Raw genomic sequence first — 17,261 nt, 5'->3', positions numbered from 1 at the left:
ATTTCATTAGCGGACTTCATCTAACCCAACACTGTCTGTCAGAGAGCCCCTGTACAACGAAGCAGGATATAAATACGTTCACTTAACCCAGGTGATTTTAACCAGGCTACGCAAACGCTCCTGTGATGGGGAGATTGCAGCGTCAGACCAATCACAATCACAGAGAAACTGTTTAGAGCAACTTTCTCACAATTGAGGAATAAATATTTAAAAATGTGAAGAATTAAAATCCATAATTCAGACTAAAAACAACACTGTTACTGCAGAAAAATCAGGAAGAAAAGCACACAGGCAGGAAGCTGCTGACACTGTTAATATGTAAAGTGTGAGATTATATAATAATAATAATCCATGGGATGATGAACAGTTAGGGTTCTGATCAGTTTCACTTTATTACAGCACAGACGTGTTTCTATTCAGGTATTTATCACACACACACTGGGATGAGAGCACGTTGTTTCACTGTAGTATGTTCCTGCTGATGCTGACAGTGTCACTATAGAGGATTTATGAATGAATGAATGAACAAACTGCGTGTTTTTACGGTCAAGTGAAACCGGTTTAATCCACTCCAGTGACTTGTCCCGAGAAGGTCCATACAGGGTGCAGGCGCTGAGGGTTATGCGCTCACATTAGTCCGCCACGAAGTAATATGTAGAAATTACATATGTTTGTGTATGGTAGATGTGTGTGGAATGGATCTAGTTTCCAGGGTGAAAGGAGCGGCAAAAAACTCATCTGAGCTAAACGATCCACAAATAGGGCTTATTTTGAGTTCAAAACTCAGCAATGTATGTAACTGTTGCCTGGGTTTAAGTAAAGAACTTGTCTAACTTGGTCATTTTAGCTTTATCCTATTCAATTCTTTCCCTTTTCTTTTGCGTACTGCTTTTTTTCCCATGTTGAATAGTCATTGTGACTCATGACTGACAGGTGTCGAAGTGATTGGCCAAATTGTAATTTCTCCCTCCCGCACCAGCCACTAAGCATTACCTAAACGTGCCCTGAGCTCTTCCATTCACAGAAACAGGGGCATATCTGGCACTTCTGGAGAGTTCTGTTTTTTGGTCCCTTATGGCCCCGGTAAACTGCACCGTCGATAGTTACACCTGTGGGACTCACCGAATAAACCCTGGAAGTTAGCATGATAAGAGGAAATGAGTACAGGCCCTTTGTGTCTTAGTTTTTGGGGGCTGATCAAATATACAGAGGGCCACATATGGCCTGCACGCCACCAGTTGCCTGTGTGGGTTCTATCCAGGATCATCACTGGAGCCTTTGCTGGTGGCAAATTGGAGCTGACCTCGTACTGCTGTCTGTGTTCGTGTGTGTGTGTGTGTGTGTGTGTGTGTAAAGGCAAGCAGCCCAAAACTTTAGCCAATCCTGTTCTTTGGATAGAACGACATCATTTGATTCCTGTGGGTTTGGCAGGTGCCAGAACACAGCCGGTCTGATTGTGCCGTGACTAAAACCATTAGTGTGTATGTCTGTAGTCTGTGTGGTAAAGTGATTAGTCACTCTCTGTAACATCACAAAGCCGCTGTCACCATTGGTTGGAAACCCTCTCTCTGTTGTCATTGTTTCAAAGCCCTCAGGGCTCTGATTCCATGAGTCAGCGCTTTTTTTTTCTGTGCATGAGACAAAACAAGCAGATTGACTTAAATAGAGAAAAAAATTGCAGAGTTTATTTACAAAAACTGGTCTCCCCAAAGACACAAAAGATACAAAAGTAACGTTAATACGTTTTTAAATCACTTTATTTCGTACGTACTCAAAAATATCTTTAGAAGCTGGAAATGAACGTCAGGAGTTCCTCAGCTGTTTGTTATTTCAACCCCGAGATTTACCCAATTAAAAAGAAAAGGTGATCAGATCCAGAGATGGTGTTTAGTAACGCTGGGGAGGCCCGTAGTGCATCGGCATGTCCAGGAAGTCCATGTTACGATGGTGGAGGGGGTTGAATGGTGGGTTGTTGCGGCCGTGTTGGTTGTTGCCATGGTGATGCTGATGATACGGGTTGTTGAGGGGGGGCACGTATGGAGCTGGGTCCACATGTTGTAGAGCCATCTGATACATCTGGCCCTGGATGGGAGCGAAGCGAGCGTGAGGCATGTAGAGGGGGGCCTGCACCGGGATGGGGGGCAGCGGAGGGTTGGGATTGGCCAGGTTGTTTGGGGGCGGGCCGACACGTGGGCGCTTCACGTCTGTGATTGGCTCTGGGGGCGGGCCCACCCGCTTACCTGAAGTATCTAAAGAACAGAAAGATTGTCATGTAGGGAGGACACGTACGCACACACACTTGAAAACACTAATCAAAACCCACCTTTCTCTTATTTTTATTTGTTTTTTCTTTCTTTTCTTTACTTGTGTTTGTCTTACGTAAAGTAGCTTTAAATTCCCAAAAAAGTGCTATAAAAACTTGATATATATATTTTCACGCATTGCTGTCTTAAAAAGATTTCACTTCTTGTAATTTTGACCTTCGACTGCATGTGAAGACCAAAAAAAAAAAGAGAGAGAAAAAAAAATTAATAAAATAAAATAGATAAATTATTATTATGTTCTGCATTTTTAACACAAACTAGAGGGAAACGTCATGGAGGACGGATTTATCTTCACATATTCAAATAATAACTGACGCAATGAGGAAAACCTGTGTTAGCATCACAGCTAACATGTTCTTAATAAGAAGAAAGTCCCGATATGTTTTTTACTTCCTGTACGACACCAATAATTTATGATTGATACTGATGCCGACATCAACACTACTCATCTATATATTGATTACTTATTCTGTAGTGTGGAATGTTAGGAAATGATTGATCAAGTGATATTATTCAAACAAAGAACAATAGTGAGAAAAACTGACCCATTTACTATTACAGACATTTAAAACTTAAACATAATATTTTACAATTGAATAAAAATAATAATAAATCAGAACACCTTGAAAAATAACCTCATTAAATCCAATATAAACCAAATATGTATCTGAGTGTTTAAGTGTGATATTTTAGATGCAGGCTGATAATCTGATACTGGTTTTTTGTTGATATTGGGTCTGATATCAAAGTCAGATCAGAACAATCTAAGTTTTTAATCATTGTCCTCTCCCCCCGAGAGGTGAGAACACGTCACTGCTTTTCAAGTCATGTCACCGAAGTCTCGAGTCAACGCCATTTAAAGCTGCAGCATGTAGAATCCTCTCTCCGCTGTTTTGAAACCGAAACTGATCCTCCCTTACCGGTGTCTTTGTGAACGCTCTCAAAACACTAGTGACAAATGTGTGGACTTTATGGTGTTTTAGAGACTCTGACATAAAGAAACATATCACTCTGGAGTTACTGCCCTGAGCAGCGGCTGCTGTCGTCAGCTCGTCCCCCCACATAGCTCACACACAGTCTGTTGTGATCTCAGCTGCTGCTCATTCATCAATGAATTCACCCTAAATAAGCTTCTTTTAAGTTTAAACGCAATGTATCCCGTCTGTTCTCACTCCCTCTCTCTGACACCAGGGTGTATGTGTGGCAGACCCTGAACAGTCACGGGGATGAAACAAAGAGGTCCGTTCCTCCTGTACATGTTTGTGACTTTAAACTGTTACTTCTCCACCTCTGTCTGCCTTTTTCCTCTTGATTTTCTGTGAATCTAACGATGTGATGGAGACGTCTGTCACTACACCTGGTACGTGAACGCGCCTGGCTTCAGTCGAGCAGCCAATAGAAACGCCCAAAACAGCCCATGGAGCACACGTGTTTGTAGAAAGATCTCTGATTGGCTCCTGTTACATTTACGGAGAAGGAGCAGAGATTCACAGTCCACTCAGAACACTTTGGATTACAATATGCTCAAAGATGATTATATATTTTTGACCAAATGACACCAAAAACAAAACTTACATAGTGCAGCTTTAAGTCCAAGTCAAGTCAAAAGTCCTCATCTTTAATTTATAAGTCTTAACAAGTCATGAGTACAGTACTTAAGTGATATAAACAATGAATTACTTGAAAAGAAGATATATTTGTCAAATAATTGTTATAATAACAGTTCCTCTGTTAAACAAAAACAATCATACTGGAAAATATTTATCAGCTTGATGTTTTAGCCTAGCTTGATGTTTTAGCCTAGCTTAATGTTTTAGCCAAGCTTAATGTTTTAGCCTAGCTTGATGTTTTAGCCTAGCTTGATGTTTTAGCCTAGCTCGATGTTTTAGCCTAGCTTAATGTTTTAGCCTAGCTTGATGTTTTAGCAAAGCTTAATGTTTTAGCCTAGCTTGATGTTTTAGCCTAGCTTGATGTTTTAGCCTAGCTTGATGTTTTAGCAAAGCTTAATGTTTTAGCCTAGCTTGATGTTTTAGCCTAGCTTGATGTTTTAGCCTAGCTTGATGTTTTAGCAAAGCTTAATGTTTTAGCCTAGCTTGATGTTTTAGCCTAGCTTGATGTTTTAGCCTAGCTTGATGTTTTCAGCTGCTTCCTGATTGGCTGTCAATTTGTTTAAAGGTGGACCTGTCAATCAGAGTGCTGTACCATGTGGAGAAAAGCTCCACATCAACTCCTCACCTGCACATTTCTTTCCGAGCTCAGCCTCTCCTTCCTTCTGGATGTCCTGGATGATTCGCTCGTCGTCTTGCTGCAGAAAGCCAAACACAAAACCACTGATTAAACATTTCACATATCTGGACATGGCCGTGCGTGTGTGTGAGTGTGTACCGTGGGGTCCGTCCACAGTGAGCACTTCCTACAGTGTCTACATGGAGCTCCAGGTGAGCGTGCGTGTTGGCAGAAGTGGTTGTAGCCTGTGATTGGCTCCCTGCACAGGTAGCAGATGTAGCTGCCACAGCGACACGACATCCTGTTACAGCCCTCAGACTTCACCAGGCCCATCCCACACTTCAGACACTTCCTGACCCGCGCCGCCGTCATACGCTCCTCTCTGCAGCAGCACAAACACGTGTGAACATTCTCAGTCAGAGTGATTAAAGCAAACACTGGAGGATGTTTTTTACACTAGACAAACATGAGCCCAAATCTGGGATTTCTATCTGGTTCCATGTGAATCCTTCAGTCGTCCTGATACAATCATCAGGTCTGATTTCCTGTCCTTTTCAACAGCAGGAAGTGAGACTGGCTCATAACAGGAAGTGAGGCCTGTGGGCCTGCTGGGACACAGGAAGCAGTGAGGCGTTCTGCTTCCTGGAGTTTGGTTTAGGAAACTGATCTGTTTACCCAGCATCCTCTGAGTGAGACACAAACACTGCCACTCAGACGCTGCCAGGGCCTCCAGTTTTACATGATCACAAAAAAGAAAAAAACTAGTCCCCAACATGACACGTAAATGCCTGGCGTGCATTATTTGGGACATCACTAAAGTTGGACATCAAGCAGGGGTTGGTCACAGGTAAGGGTACAACCATTAGTTGACAATGTTGACAAAAATCCATAACAGAATTAGTCACCTACAAACGTAATTGTCAGTTACGTCACCACCATCTTTTTCATGCTGGTTAAGGACGCTGGGCTTGTAATCAGAAGGTTGCCGGTTCAAACCTCACCTGGGCCATCACTGTGGAATGTTGAGCAAGTCCCCTAACCCCGAACTGCTCCCCAGGTGCCACAAAATGGCTGCCGACTGCTCCCAGGGATGGGTTAAAATGCAGAGGTACTAACATACACATGACCAATAAAGGCAAAAAAAGCCCAATTTAATTTAATATATCTTTGCTCAGAGCTGTATGACAATATGCCCTCAATTTAGCCAAGAATGGCCCCAAAAGTTTTTTTGTCAACAACTTATTCTCCGCGGTGCTAAAGTTCCCACAAACACGTCAACAGACTGGGCTCAAAGCCAACTCTAATGACTTACTAAAAAAGTTTATATTAAAGAGTAAAAACACTATTGGAGTTATTTTGGCTTTTCATGGGCTTTTTATTTAAGAAATGAATTTCATCATAAATAAGGAAATAAATGAATTGCATACAATAAAACTAATAGTGACCCACGTGAACAAATACATTCCATAAAATATCAGCCCATGAAGAATAGCTCTTTGAGTCAGCAGCTATTGTAGCTTTTTAAATGTGTAAAATGTTATTGCTGAAGCAGATTCTAGTGTTGATTCAATTTAGTTTGTGTTTGTAAGGAACATATTTACACTTTAAAGTTGGGAATAGCTGTATTTATTTATTGTTTTTATTTATCGTACTTGACACAATAAAACAAGCTTACCTGTCCCAAGCCACATTTAAAAGATTGTAGCAACATAAAGCAAATAACTGTAGGATTTATCAACCCATTAGTCGATTAATTGTTTCAATAATCGATGACTAGTCGACTATTAAAATAGTCATTATTTGCAGCCCTAATCCCAGGACTAACTTTCTGATTCTACCAGAATTGGTAAAATCTTTAAATTTAGATTCCTACTTTCTATTCCCAGTCCCGCAACAGGAAGATGACGCCACAGAACACCAACAAAGAAGAATCCACCGGAAACCTTTGCGTTGCCACGCAACCATGAACAGTGTGATTTCAGCGTAACCATCCAGTTGATGTAAATTCTCTGAAGCATAATAAAATGTAAAATTGATAGTAGTGAACAGTAGTTGACTATTAACCTTACTTCACATGTTTGATATGATTTCAGGACGTAAAGTATTCTAAACTGGGAAAAACAATAAAACGGAAACAAAACAGGAAAGTATCCAGTGAGAATCAGTGTACCCTTCATTCTTTGGTTTTTCTGTTTTAAACCCAAATGAAAATAACAAATTAACAGTGTGGTTATTTTTGTTTTATTGACTTCAAACCAAAACAGAAATACAAAAAAATCAAAACAAAAGTTAAATCTTGAGTCTGTGTGATATTTTTATATTTACAGGTAAACTATGGACGAGAGCTTCATGTTTTAATCTCACCACACAGAGGGGACACACACACTAAAAAAAGAGCAATGCAAAGGTCACACAACTGATGAACTAGTGAATTGAAACGTTATTAATACTTTAATAAAAAAAAAAAAAATGGATGTTATGTAAAACATGCACATGTTATGTGATTAAAGGAACCAGAGGTGGTGTAATGAATCTACTGGTGCTCTGTGTGTGTTGGCTGCTGCTGTTAGTGGCTAGTGGTATTATAACGTGCAAAATAAATATTTTTTACTAACCTCAAAAAAAGCTGTAATTGTTTTTGAAAAAGTGTCAAATGGTAGAAGTTCTAACATCTATTGTTCCTCACACTGATAGTCAGTCACCTGTTTATTTGGATACTGTTTGGACCATAACACTGTTGGGTAAAGTTAGCAGATACTCACACATTCAGATTTCCAGCATCAATAATTATTTAATGAAACGTCATCAAAACACAAATTACTCCTCTTTACCGTCAGGGTGAGGTGGACAACATGATACAAGATCATTTTAACAAACACAGCACAGTAAAAGTCCGTCTGTGGGTCCCCTGAGTGAGATTAAAACATGAAACTAGTTTACCCGTAATTTTCCAAATATCACACAAACATAAGATTTTATTTTAAAAATGAAAAATGCTGCTTATCTGGTTTTTCTGTATTTCTGGTTTGGTTTCAAGTCAGTAAAACAAAAATAACCACACTGTTAATTTGATTTGGTTTTAAAACGGAATAATCAAAGAACGAAGGGTACACAGTAACCTTAATCACATCAATATTAAGGTTTTCACTACTGCGATAACGTAACCTCAGACGATGAAGTTTTTTCTTAAGTCTCCATCATTTGAGTGATAAATATGTTCACCAATCAGAAATGCAGAGAACCGCCTTCCTGGGCTGCTGGCCAATCAGAGATGGTTACAGGACACAAGCTAGTATGCCCTGCAGTGAGTCAGTTACACCTCAGTGAGTGTGTTAACAACTACACGAGAGTCCTATAAAATTCACTTTAACAAAATCAACCACAAAAAAACAGAATCTACCGTTGAACACGGAAATGGATAGAATCGGGTTGAAAAGGAGGTTTTTTTTTTTTATGGGGAAATGTTTAGCTTATGGTGCACCGCCAGCCCGCCCGCCCCCCCTTCCCGTCCTGGCCACTTCAAACAGTCTAAACTGCCAAATAACTACGCAAATCATCACCGACTCCCAAATCAGAGCAGACCAGTGCCCGCTTCACTTTAACGTGTCTGTGAAACTCCATCCGTTTCTCATGTAGCGCTGCAGCGCTCCGTGAAAACATGAGTCAGCTATAATCAGTTTCACCTGCTCAGTGTTTAAACATCTCATCAGAGCTACAGAAGATCTGGATAAAGTTGTTCTGTTGTTGTGGACGAGACCATCAATACCAGTGATTGTAAAGTCTGAAACATCGTAGATTATTGATAACCTCTGATACTTTGTCCATTTATTTTTGTTTAATCATTACGGTCTGGAATGATGTCATCAGGATCATTTAAACTACGTTAATTTAAATTAAGTTGATCAAAACTTAATCAATAAATCTGATCAGATTCAATAAATCATTGATCCCTGAAGGGGAATTTGGCGATATTAATACTGCTCTCACACATTTATGACATGAATAATCAAAAAGGAGCAGTCAGAATAATCCATGTCAATACAACTTATAAATATCTTTTAATTGTCTTACTCATTAAATTACATTTTTATTTTTTACATACATTTTTGTTTAATTACAGTTTTCTTTTTATTAGTATTTATTTTGTTTCCTCACAGTACAACTTATATCTACCTTTTAATTGTATCTTACTTTATTTTTGACATACATTTTTGTTTAATTATGGATATTTTTATCTATCAGTATTAGTTTCCTCACGAGTCAAAAATACATTTTCTAAAAAAATAGATTAATATTTCTAAAAAACTGAATTTGGAAAAAAAATAAAATGCATATGCATTTAAATTTAAATTTAAATGCATTTAAACTACTTTTAGATTTTTTTTTTGCCAAAATCGTGCAGCCCTAGTACACGGATTGTGGAAATATGTAAACCTTGAAACTGAATTGAGGTCATTTTTAAACTGGGTTATTTTGCACTTGGCTCTTAAAGGGACCACGACGTCTATGATTGTTTCAAGTGTTAAAATGGACGACAGTTTGGATATATCCACAACAGGAGCCAGCACATCAAACAGTTCCTCCTTACATGAGCACCCTCATGCGGATCTCGTCCCTCTCCAGGATCTGCTCACAGGTCTTCCCCACATGAAGCTTCCACTGGACGTGACACTTCCGACAGCTCTCCTATATACAGAGATAGAAGTTACATTTACAAAGATAGATAGCATGTGTGTAGACTCAGTGTTCACTCATGTCTTTTAAATACTTTGTGTTTGTCAACAGACCAGAATGACCATAAAAGCCGATCATAGAACATAGAAACATCATCGCCTTTGTTTCATTTACAAATTATTTTTGTTAAATGCAGCAAAAAGTAAGAGCTGACAGACTTCAAACCTTTTTTGTTGCATTTAAAGGGGACACATCATGCTAAATCCACTTTTTTAGCCCTTAAATGCATTTTGTTGTATATTTAGAGTGTTTAGAAGTACAGAAAAAATCAAATTAGTCTCTTCAGGTGCTCCATAGATATCTTTATATTCTGTTTTGGTCATATTTTTCAATCCGTTTCAATTTTTTTATTCTCTATTACATTTTTTGAACAATAACGTCACAGTATTTGCAGCAGAACTGCCAAATTAGGACATCAACTCCAGGCCCAACACTTCGAGCAATCCGCCATTTATATTTCTGGCTTTTATTTTGTAGTCCAAGCTCCAGGATGCAGAAGTTACGAGAGGATAAGTCAAAATGTTGGGTTGTTGGATGTAGTAACCCACACGCTTCATTACACCTTTTCAAAGTGTCTGGTTGAGTTTTATTTTTTATAGAAATGTACCACATCTGTGGATAAGGTCATTTTTGTGTGTGTGAAGCACTTCAATGATGACTGCTTCATCAACCTCCACCAGTATAAAGAAGGATTTACAGAAAGACTTTGTCTGATTGAGGGTTCAATTCCTTCTATCTTTGGAGACGATGAACAGAGCACTTCGGTAAGCTGTAAATAACGCTAAAAAGTGATGATAAGACGTCCCCGTCATTGTCTTGTTAGCATTAGCAGTTGCACCGTCTTCATATGTTAGCGCTGTGTGCTCGTTTTAGATCCTTGATGATATGGCCTACGTGATTTAATTTAAGTCTAAAGTTTTCATTAGTCATTTCATTTTGACGTTTTTGTCTTTGAAAAGACTGTATTAAAATGCATTTCGTGACGTTAGCTTGGCGCTAGCGTTACCTCGGCGCTAGCGTTAGCTCACTTGTTAGGGTTCTGCAGGTTCATCATTTTCATCTCGCTCCACTGGGTCAGACTCTGGCTGGAACATGTAAGGCTGGATGGACAAGTCTAACGTTGTTGACATTTTGTAAATAACGTGTGAATAAAAAGTTTCTGCGCCGCTAAATAATCGTATCTCTTCTATCAAACTACAAAAATGGCCGAACAGGGTGGAGTTGAACCTGGAGAGGGGGCGGGGTATGATGTGTCTCATTTGCATTTAAAGAGACAGCACCAAAACGAGTTGCTCTCAGAAGCACATCAGAAAAGGGTAGAAAAGGGGTGGAGCTATAATAATGAGGAATTCAGACCCAAGCATTGCAGTTCCGCTTTATATAGACCACAACTGTATGATTAATATCTAAAAAGGAAGGACTTAAATGCATATGTCTGCTTTAATTCCATTTTTTTTATAGCTAATTTCTTCTGCTTCTTTGGTCTAAATCAGGGCTTCTCAACCTTGGGGTCAGGACCCCATTTGGGGTCATGAAACAATGGGAGGGGATCAAAACTAAGAATATTTTTCATCCATTCATTTGTAATGTATTTTAGCAACAATATTCCCATTTCTGCCACTTCTGTATCAAATTTCAAAGCCTATTCTGTCCATTTTTTCCACTTTTAAGAAACTTTCAGCACTTATAAACCCTTTCCACAACTTCTCCACCTAGTGTCACATATGGTGACCCAGTATTGTCACTTTAAACCTCTTTTCACCACATTTCAAGCTTGTTTTTGCCAATTTAACCACATTCATGATTTTGAATTGCCATTATTTAACAGTTTAAACTAATTGTCCCAACTTTTTAATTACATTACCCCAACCCCCCTCCCCCCATTTCTGCCACTTTTAAGCCAATATTGACAATTCGAACACTTTTAACCACTTTTTCTGTCCTGTTTTGCACCACGCAATTAGCAACTTTAAATCAATTTCTGTCTTTTTAAAATCTCATTTCACCACCTTTTCCACCATTTTTGGTCACTTTGAACCCATTTTATTTCTGATTAGAACTCCTGGTTGTAAACAGAGCTTTATGTCAGGTTGTTTAATGGGGGAAAGCACATTGGACATTTTCAGAACTCCTCAGGGATGGATTCAGCTCATTGGTTAATACTGCTCTCATATTGTTGGTTTAATGAGTAACAATGGTAGATTTTCCTCATTTCTTCCTCCTGCTGCTGCTGGCTGTGCACAGCCTCTCTAAGGTGTGGCTCTCCCTGTGAAAATGACTGCAGTGAAAGTGGCTCCGTTGCCTAGAAACACCAAGTCCACGTGTGGAGAAGTTAGCATTAGCATCGCCTCACACACTCTAAAAGATGGCTAACCTTTGGCTGATTGTCTGCATTAATATTTGAACGGCTCATCTGACATTCACACAGCGTGGTGCGTGTGTGTGTGCTGATGCAGCAGAATGTGATTCACATTTCAACTTTTGCTAAGACCTTTCACCACGACTGTAGAGGGAAACGTCTCTTAGTGTGAAAATACTCTCTTTGTGCTGTGAAGACGTGTGTGTGTGTTTTAAGTGCACTAAACATCTGCACACTCAAGGCAGGTCATGGTTTAGTCCAGAGCCTTTGAACACCGGGGGAAGGAGAGATAACCATTAGTCTGGTTTTTACACAAAGAAGCAGTAGCATGTGTGACTCAGTGCAGTGTGTGATCGCCTCCTGGTGGTGGAACACAGAAGTGAGGTGTGACTGGGTTTGTTCAGCTACTACAAAAAGCACAAAAATCAATTCAGCAGAGGTGTGTCACCCTGACTCGTCTACATACGTCACTCAGCATTCCACATAAAGCCAGAGAAAATCACATTATTAATCAACCAGAGGTGCAAATCTTTCACTAACAAATATCTGAAAACTGATGAAATATGGGTTTGTTCAAAGCCATTCAGCAAACTAAATGGGACTACTCGACCCCTAGGCCGTGAGACACAAGCCTTACACAACATATGAGCTGAGACTGATTGAGGTGTGCGCGTGTGTGTGTGTGTGTGTGTGTGTGTGTGTGTGTGTGTGTGTGTGTGTGTGTGTGTGTGTGTGTGTGTGTGTGGGTGGGGGGGTTATTCAATATATTGTGCTTGTTTCAGATGTTGTGGGGCATACTTCCTCTTTTTCTGTGAACATCCTGATACTTGCATCTCCTCCTCTGGATAGTTTACTGCCTAAACATTTGTTCCCTGGTAAAGATAGTAGCTCTCACAACCGATACAATGATAAACTTGGTGATATTCCAGCCTGTGAATGCAGTACGGGGACGCATTTATTCCGTCTCTGGGTTTTAGTATCACCCGTCTGGTGAAGCCTGTTCCGTTTGCTGATGTCCATGTGGGTAAGTTTGTGTGAATTGCCACATTTTTATGCTTCTGTCCATCCACTCTTTTCATTATATCCATGTATTTTAAGGCTTTTATTAAATAAATAGTCTTGGCTCTAGTCCAGGCGATCACCTTGGATTAAGTCGTTGCCAGCGCGTCTTTGCGACTATCCAAGCATTCGCAGAACGACCAGAATTAACTTAAATTGGAATTAAGTGTTTATAAGATAGGGGATTTTTTTTAAATTGGGAATAAAAATCGAAATACACCAGCCACCTAATTCCGATTTAATCTTAAATCAGAATTAAATGTTTACAGAGTCAGTTTAAAGAGGATTTAACTTTTATTCAGAATTAAAAAGACCAATGTATCATCAATCTTATACAACAGTTCACGGCCTTATATTGGAGAATTTTTTTTTTTTAAACATTCGAGAATCCAGGCCTTATTTTGTGTGTGTGCGCGTGCGTATGTGTGTGTGTTATCAGCTCTGTGTGCTCACAAAGCCCCCTGCAGTATGCAGCCCGACGAGATAAACCACAGGGAGAAACATCTTGTGTGTGACACACGAGAAACGCAGCAGCATCAGCCTCCAGCACAAAGCCTTTTACATGTATATACTTCATCGCTTTCTGAAAAGAGGAACTTTTCCAAATTAGAGAAATTACTTTGACTCCGACTCAAAGAAAATGTAACCATGGCAACCAACACTTCATTACAGAGAGTATGCAAGCAATTAAGCGCTGCTTATCTGATTCACACATTCTTTAAATATGAGCCCACATCCTGATGTGGAGCATCAGAGAGATTTCGATAGAAACACAATTCTAATCACTTCATCTGGCGCTTCACCATCTGTATTTTTCCACAAACCCTGCTATTATGGGTGGATGATGGTTAAGATAAATATTTCTGATGTAACGGCATTCAAATCCAACATAAACGACCAAATAACACAAGTGGTAATACTAAGAACTGGACATTTACCCTGTGAAACAATCATGATTCACAGACAGAACTCTTCCTCTGCTGCCCTACATATTACACCTTATGCAAACCTATCACCACATGTGGAACACATTAACATGGTGGACCTGTGTGTGTGTGTAAGAGACCCAAAAGGAGGGAGAGGTTAAAGTGGAGGAGGAGAATCTGGGTCAAAACTCAATATGGTACGCTTTTTCAAACGGAGGACCGGCCAATAGGAGAGCAGATGGAGGAGTGGGGACGACGTCGCTGACCAATGAGGAGGTGTAGAAGAAAGTGGGTGGATGTGAATATCTGTGCCAGTTGCATAATGAAGCCCCTCCCTGTTCATAGAATGAACTACAGTAACACAACTATGTCCAGCTGTGCATGATGGAAAACACACACACACACACACCTAAATCTGTCTATTGATTAGGTCTAGTAAACATTTCCCTCTCGACTAAAACTAGACTGAGACTAAACGCAAAGAAAAGCCGAATGACTGAAATGCATGTTCATTTAATTTTATTTGTATAGCGCAAATTACAACAAAGTCATCCCAATGCATGTTTCCATAAAACAATAAGAATAAGCAGAACTGATTATCCAACCAATGGCTATTTTTGGTTCAAGTTCGTGTAAAAAGGCTGAACCTAATTTAAATGATCCAATCAGTGGTAATCTCTGTGTGGGAGGTGAACACTAAATTTAAATACATAGATTTAGCCAATTTTTACTTAAATAATGATAAATACGGTTGGTAGAAACTAGAATGAGACTGCAATGAATTGTTAGGACTAAAATAAGATTTAAAGTTGGATTCATTTCTTTCTGAAAACTAAAACTAAATTTTAATGTGTGTGGATTGGTGAACTACCAAGCTAACCCAACCACCGCGGCCCCGCCCGCCCCCCAGGCGAAAGCCACAGCCCCCCACCAGAACCCCGGGCCGACAGGAGCCCCCCAACGCCCAACCAAACAGGACAGCAGGCACAAGAGCAAAGGAGGGGGAGGAGGGCAGGATGGGAGACGGGAGAGCAAGGAGAAAGAGCAGCAGAGAAATACAGCAAAAGGTCCGCGAGGACATCCAGAAGGAACCCAGACACCCCGGCAACCCACCCAAGCTATACTTAAAAAGCGTCCACGTATAGTATACATCCAGTATTTCTAACCTACCCAGTCTCTGTATCTATCCATTTAAATGTGAACGCACTACATACTGATTTTGATGTGAGACTTAGTATGAGTAGTGCATTAATGTTAGTATGACATTTACAACACAGCCAATATCTCTTGTGTCAGAAAATGTCAGTTTAAGCCTCAACTGATGTAAAATTCACATTAAAATGCTACCTTTTCATCTTTCTACACTCTACTTGTTGCTCAGAATTGCCTGGCCCCAACTATTGCTGTACAGCAGCTCTAATTACTATTACTTTTTAAATGTATTTTCATTGTATAAAGTGATGTAACTGCTGTGATAAAGAAAGTTTTCCCACTACAGGACAAACAACAGTACCATTGTATCCTATCAGACTATTCAATAAACATAAATCTGGACAACTTTCCTCCAACACAAACACAATTACAATACAGGGGAATGCATGTATAGTTCTGTGTGAGTGAAAAGGTTTATCTCAGTGGCGTTCCTTTGAGAGGGGTACAGCTGCAGAATCTCCATGCCCAGCTTCTCCACGCTCAGCTCTGGAAGCTAACCCCCATATATGGGCTCCTGCACAGCAGCTTTTCTCCTGAAGGTAGCAGTAATGCAACATTTTGGGTGCCCACTGCCGTCAACAACCAAAGAAGAAGAAGAAGCTACTCTTCTTCTATTGTTAGACGAGATAGTCGTGGAACACGTGTTTTTTTCTCAGATCAGCCTTTCTCAGAACATGGTAGGTAAAGAGTTTTGTTTATGTTAAATTATTGATAAAATTATTAATCCTCAACGTTCGCAGTGTTCAGACGAGAGTGGTCTCGCGGCAGACTATTACTATTAGTTTCTTCAGATGATCTGTCGATGTAAAATACAATAACGACATTAGCTCAAATCATCTATTTTTCTTTAAAATAGAAAGCTTTAAAATTGTACCTATTATGTCATGCCATTGAAATTAGTCGCAAGGGTTAATTTTGATACCAGTAGATTGTAATAACAGTCGTAATGAGTGCGTTTTTATAATAACGGTTTCACGTTTACCCTGGGAAATATAAAAATACCCTTGTACCCTTCGTTATTTGTTTTATTCTTTTAAAACCAGAAACAGGTAAACGGAAAAGCCAAATAAAAAAAAAAAACGATGTATTTATGATTTTTTTTTTTAAGTTTAAAATAATCAAAATACCAATGGTAACATATCGTTTTGTTTGTTTTGTCTTTTTTTTAAAAAAAAAAAGTACAGTTGATTCTACATCTATACCGGAAAATATCTGGTTTTGAAACAAAATAACCGAAGAATTATTGTTGTAGAATTAAAGCAACTTTTTCCAAACGAACCTAGTTCACTCACTGATGATAATGTTTTAAACGTTTGTTTTTTGTTTTTTTTCAGATGCATGTTTCAATTTTCAAAAAAGAGGTCAAACCTGAGAAGCACTTTGATGCACACAGACAGACTATTGTGTAAATGCACATCTGATAAAACAAATTGCTCCCATTAGTTATACAAGTTATTTTTGTCCTTGTTTTATTCTTTGTCTGTAGTAATCATTTTATTTTGCTTCCATTTGTTTTAGTTATGTTGATTTGCTGTTGTACGTTACAGTGCAGAGATGTGGGTCATATGGTAGTACACAATATGTGCAGCCGTGCCCAATGTCTACCTACCTCTACTGAACCTATCCTAGTCACTCCTTCTCCTTCACAACCTGCTTCAACACCTGCACCAGTTCCTCCACTCTTTCATCTAAAGTATGATCTAAAATGGTCAAATATCTTCACTGTAGCCCCTTATTATGAAAAAATGTCCCTAAATATTCAAAAGAAACAACACTATCACCTTCAGGAGGAACCTGGTAGACTACGCTCCTCATCATCAGTGGTGACCTGGTGGAGAAAGTATCATCCTTCAGGTTCCTGGGTGTTCACATCCAGGAGGAGCTCTCCTGGGCCACCACCAGACCCATCCTCTCTCCCACCCTGCTCCTCTCAGAAGGAGATATGGATCAATCAAAGCTCCACCTCCAGAATGACAGTTTGCATCCCTGGGCCATGAGAACCCTGAACAAAAAATAACCTTTTTCCTCCCATGACTCAAACTACATGTGCAATAATCCTCATTAAAGTGTAATACACTAAGCCATAATTATTTATCTCCTAACTGGTCACTTTATATTTTTATATTGTGTGTATGGTAATGTATATCATTTGCTGAGTAGTTTTATAGTATTATATATTTATACGTCTTTCCTTTTCCAGTATTTTATTTAAGTGTGTGTTTTATGTCATTCTTGGAGAGCATCTTCATTTTATATTTTGTTATAACACAATGATATAACTTTTTCTTTTATTTGGCTTTTTATGAATAAAGTTGAATTGAAATTAAATTAAATATAGACACAAAACAGATGTCTTCTTTAAGTTCCATCATGTTTACAGCCCATTGTATTTGTTTAATATTGTTTTGTGTTGATCTTACA

General features: G+C 39.2%; 1 protein-coding gene across 7 annotated transcripts in view; it reads right to left on the bottom strand.

The window, feature by feature from the left end:
* Positions 1–1,730: 1,730 nt before the first annotated feature.
* rnf216 (ring finger protein 216) overlaps positions 1,731–17,261 on the bottom strand; it is a 46,078-nt gene continuing 30,547 nt past the window's right edge. For all 7 annotated transcript variants that reach the window (XM_028454712.1, XM_028454714.1, XM_028454713.1 and 4 more), the window contains 4 exons: positions 9,139–9,236; positions 4,710–4,932; positions 4,560–4,629; positions 1,731–2,249 (listed from right to left, as the gene is read on the bottom strand). In XM_028454712.1, coding sequence (XP_028310513.1) covers positions 1,888–2,249; positions 4,560–4,629; positions 4,710–4,932; positions 9,139–9,236 — 753 coding nt within the window. In that variant the 3' untranslated portion in view covers positions 1,731–1,887. The remainder of the gene's footprint in view (positions 2,250–4,559; positions 4,630–4,709; positions 4,933–9,138; positions 9,237–17,261) is intronic.

Source organism: Gouania willdenowi, chromosome 8 (assembly GCF_900634775.1).
Source record: "Gouania willdenowi chromosome 8, fGouWil2.1, whole genome shotgun sequence".
NCBI lineage: Eukaryota > Metazoa > Chordata > Actinopteri > Blenniiformes > Gobiesocidae > Gouania > Gouania willdenowi.
This window is presented reverse-complemented; position numbering and strand designations above follow the sequence as displayed.